Source organism: Chaetura pelagica, unplaced genomic scaffold (genome assembly GCF_000747805.2).
Source record: "Chaetura pelagica isolate M959 unplaced genomic scaffold, ChaPel_1.0 scaffold962, whole genome shotgun sequence".
In the NCBI taxonomy this organism is placed as follows: domain Eukaryota; kingdom Metazoa; phylum Chordata; class Aves; order Apodiformes; family Apodidae; genus Chaetura; species Chaetura pelagica.
The window spans coordinates 322,142-326,457 of NW_009952479.1; the positions used below are offsets into that span (position 1 = coordinate 322,142).

Below are 4,316 nucleotides of genomic sequence, written 5' to 3' on the forward strand. Positions count from 1 at the left end.
ACCGCTGCATGGGGAGGGCTGGGGAGAGGGTCTCCACTGAGCCAGAGCTGGGTGCCCGCTGCTCAGCCCCCTCCCACATCCCCAGCAAAGCCCCCCTGCTTCAGACCCACCAACCCCCGCCCACCCCGCCTGGAGGGAAAAGTCCCTCGAGCCACGATCGATGGTTTCTTGTCCCATCCGGTCTCTGCGCTGCTGCAGTGACACGGGGAGGTCATCAAGGGGCCCCCACAGTGCAGGGTGCACGAGGGCTCATGCCCTCGAGGGTGCTGGAGGAAAATACACCCCACAGCCAGAAGGGGGGACACAGGTGTCACCCCGTCTCTAGCGCTAACACAGCCCGAGCTGCGGGCGGGCCCCCAGCGCTCACACCTCTCACATAGGCGGGTTCGAGCAGACAGGCTGTTGACACACGACCAGCCTTTTTACCCCCATAACCCCCTTTTTCCCACTCCTGCTGCTTCGGCACCCCTGGTTACCTGAGACCTCCCCTCCGCGTCCGGCTGATCTCGTCTGGGGGTGCAGATCAGTCCCTCCTCGGCTGGGGAAACAGAGGGATGGGCAAAGACGGACGGACAGACGGACGGGCAGAGAGGGCTCATGTGCCCTTCCAGTTCTGCAAACGCTTTTACCCTCTGCCGGAGCAGCCAGGGATTCAACGCCCAGAAGCCCCCCCAGGCCCTGGCGATGGGACCAGTTGGCCCCGGCGGGTCCGTGGCTCCCGGGCAGCTCTGCCAACCCCCCAGACCTGCCGAGCCTTTGGCAGGAGGAGCTTGTGCCTTCCGGCCGTGACCCACGGAGCAGCCCCTGATTGGTTTCACTTTCGTTTCCCTGGTCTGCTCAGCAGAGGCCAGAAATTAGAGTTTGATTTTTCTCCTTCCCACATGAAAAGCAAAAGCTTTCCCAAAAGGAAAGCAGAAACCACGCTGACTCATTTGCAATTACTGCTTTATTATACTCTCCTTACGGGAGTGTCAGCCGAGGACATTCCAGGAGAACGTCTTTCTCCTGAACCCAGCCCCACTGCCTGGCCATTGCTTTTTGCACCCATTTCCCAGCAGGGCCAGCACAAGCTGGTGTCCCTGTGCCTGCCCCCTCGGGTGCCTGGCAGCAGTCAGGCAAAGGGCTGCACCCACAGGGGACAGCCCAGCCCTGCCCGATGGCAGCGTTTGGCAGAACACCCCACAAACCAAGAAGCATCAGTAAGGAGTAAAATCACTGCTGTTTTCCGTCTCCCAGCAGGAAGAGGTTGGGAACTGTAGCCTGCCCTTGGGCAGCACCAGCATCCTTGAAATTCGCTTTGACAAAAGTACCTGCTGCATCAGAATTTAGCACGTCCCAGAATAATAAACGTCTCCATAATTAAAATAGCTGATTTAAAAAAAGACAACAGCTTCGAGGATGAGGAAGGCCTGGAGAAGGGATGGCTTCTTCCTGATGACCATGACAGGAAACAGTCTTGCAGGGAGCAGTTTTGCCCCACTAATTCCTTCCATGGACCATCTGTCTTTGGCCTTCCTCTGCCCTGCCCTGCATGGGACATGGGAGTGGTCCCAGCCTGACACGCATCCATCCCACCAGCCACCCAGGAGGCAGGACAGGGCAGGCAGCTCCCATGGAGGCTGTTGGTCGGGTGTCATAGTGTGCTGGTTTTGGCTGGTATAGAGTTAATTTTCTCCACAGTAGCTGTCATGGGGCCACGGTGTCAGTTTGTGCTTTCCTTACTGCTGAGCTGTGCTTACATAGAGTAAAGGCCTTTTCTGCTCCTCACCCCACCCCACCAGAGAGTGGGCCAGGGGTGCACAAAAAGATGGAAGGGACACATCCAGGACAGCTGACCCCAGCTCACCAAAGAGATGTTTCAAACCATATGGTGTCATGCTCGGCATATAAAGCTGGAGAAGAAGAAGGAAGAAGCGACGGCTTTTGTCTTCCCAAGTCACCATTATGTGTGAAGGAGCCCTGCTTTCCTGGAGGTGGCTGAACATCTGCTTGCTGATGGGAATTCCTTGTTTTGCTTTGCTTGTGTGCACAGCTTTTGCTTTACTGATCCAACTGTCTTTATCTTGACCCAGGAGTTTTCACACTTTTACTCTTCCAATTCTCCCCCCAATCCTGCTGGGGGGAATGAGCAAGTGGTTCCGAGGGGCGTAGCTGCCAGCTGGGGTTAAACCACCACAGACCATTTTGGTGCCCAGTGAGGGGCTCAAAGACAACAGATTTGATTGGAATGTGCTAGATGGAATTCATAGCTGTTATTGTTGTTCAGCTTGGCAGGCTCCTGTCCTTGACACAGGGCTTGCTTGCCTTACAGTAGATTAGGTTCTCATGCTCATGAGGAGCTTCTTTCTGCTTTCACTTCTCATTGTACTGCTGCACTGCTTATCACTTGAGCCTGCTGAGCTTGGGAACATTCTGATAACAGCAGTGGTGGTGGCTGGGGCAATGCTTCTGGTTCTGTGCTGGACAGCCTGGAACTCCCGTGTGACCTTGAGTAGTAGGGACTGTGACCTGGGGATGAGTCCACGGAGTGCAGCCAGTGTGGCACTGCCCAGGAGAAGGTCCCAGGCGGCTCCTTGACTCACTGGATGAGTCCCGTGGGCAGCAGTGAGCTCTGGCTGGTGCTGGTGAAGAGGGCTGCCCCGACACCCTCCGACTCTGCTCCTGCAGCCCTCTCTGAGAGAGGATGGGGAGAAGCAGGACACAGCTAAGCCAAGGCTCACCATGAATCCCCAAGGCCAGGGTGCCCTGCTCTCCGGAAGAGTTCCTGCCTTCCTGGGAGCCAGGGCCCTGCAGCCCCCCATGCTGCAGCTTTGGGCCAGACAAAGGTCAGACTGTCAGGCTCTTCTTCCAAAGCCCTCTAAGCAGCAGTCTGGGGGGCCCCCATCCCAGGAGAGCACCCAGGGCAGCCCACAGCTCACCTGCCTCTTCCAGGCTGGGAAAATGCTGGAATCCTTCTAAGTCTGCGGACAGCAGGACTTGGAGAACAGTGTCCTGAGGGCAGAGAAAACTGGGCTGGAAGAGCCTGCTGCTGGCCCCTTCCCATCTCTCAGGGGTGTGAGCCCCTCACCCAGCCCAGGGCAGAGGATGCAGAACTTCCCCACCGCCCTGCATCCCTCAGCTGGACTGAGATGCTGCAGCCTCCACCTCTTTGAGATGAAAGTACTTGAGATGATGGAGGTGCTACCAGAAGAGAGGTGGCAGCATCCTAAGGGGGCTGTGCCAGCAGCAGGCACAGACCGTGTGGGGCTGAGCCCATGGGCACGGAGCCTGCGGGGCAGATCAACGCCTGGCACGGGCAGCAGGACGGGGCAGGGGCAGCCCAGGCTGTGTCCCACCTACCTGCAGGCAGCAGAAGGCCAGCGAGAGGCTGTGGTTGTGCAGCTCCTGCAGCAGCTCTGCCAGCCCCACCACCACCGTGTAATCGATGCTGCTGATGTGGTGACAGTCCAGGATGATGGAACGTGGTGGAGATGGTGCTGGAAGAAGAGCATACGGTCATGTCCCTGTTGAGTTCAGAAATGACCAGCCCAGGGGACACAGCCCTGAGAGACAGAGCCGTGGCTGGAAGGGGTGAGACAGAAGAGCAGCAGCAGCCTGGGGCTGGTCCCCACCACAGGGAAGCTGCGCTGGCCCTGATTGCACTGCAGATCTGGACGGCACGAGTCCCTGCCCCAAGAAGTGATCCAAGTGGGCACCAAGTTAGAGCTGGGTCCCCAGGACAAGCCGGCGGGCAGGGGAGAACCGTACCTGCCAGGGCACGGCTGCAGATGGCGTCCCGGAGGCACTCGATGGCTGGGAAGTGCAGGCTGCTCCGCGGCTGCACAAGGAGCACGTCCCCCTCCCACACCTGCGCAAGACCCCGGAGGAAGGGGACAAGTCACAGAGAGCTCGGGAATGTGACCTCCCCCAGGCAGAGACAACTGCCTGTGTGACAAGGCAAAGCACTGTCCTCCTGGCTGGAGGAGGACACACAGAAGGCCCCCATCCCTCAGAGGAAGCCCCTCTCCTGCACACGCCCCAGCATAAGCAGGAATAGGCACAGGAATTCGTCCATGTCCTGCTCTCAGCTCCTGGGATGCCCCTTTCCTCGTGCTCCTTGAAAGGCATCCCGGCAGGCTGGGGACATGGGAGAGAGTGGGAGCAGGGCAGAAGCACCCTGCAGCCCAACATTCCAATGCCCTCAGGGAGCCCTCTCCCAGCTCCCTGGTAAGCCCAGCTGTCCCTGGCACATCCAAGGGGAAGTTATGAAGCCCACCTTTATTGGGGGCCTGGCAATGGAGTAGAGGAGGAGAATCCCCGAGACCAGCACCCCAGCC

The 4,316-nt window shown here is 58.6% G+C and overlaps 1 protein-coding gene across 1 annotated transcript in view; it reads right to left on the reverse strand.

Moving 5' to 3' along the window:
* SLC26A11 (solute carrier family 26 (anion exchanger), member 11) overlaps positions 1–4,316 on the reverse strand; it is a gene marked incomplete at its 5' end in the record, with an annotated part of 14,241 nt that overhangs the window by 3,523 nt on the left and 6,402 nt on the right. The window contains 4 exon segments of the mRNA XM_010008662.1: positions 2,919–2,991; positions 3,340–3,476; positions 3,748–3,847; positions 4,256–4,316. The exon segment at positions 4,256–4,316 is cut by the window's right edge and continues 37 nt beyond it. Of these exon segments, the coding sequence (XP_010006964.1) occupies positions 2,919–2,991; positions 3,340–3,476; positions 3,748–3,847; positions 4,256–4,316 (371 nt within the window).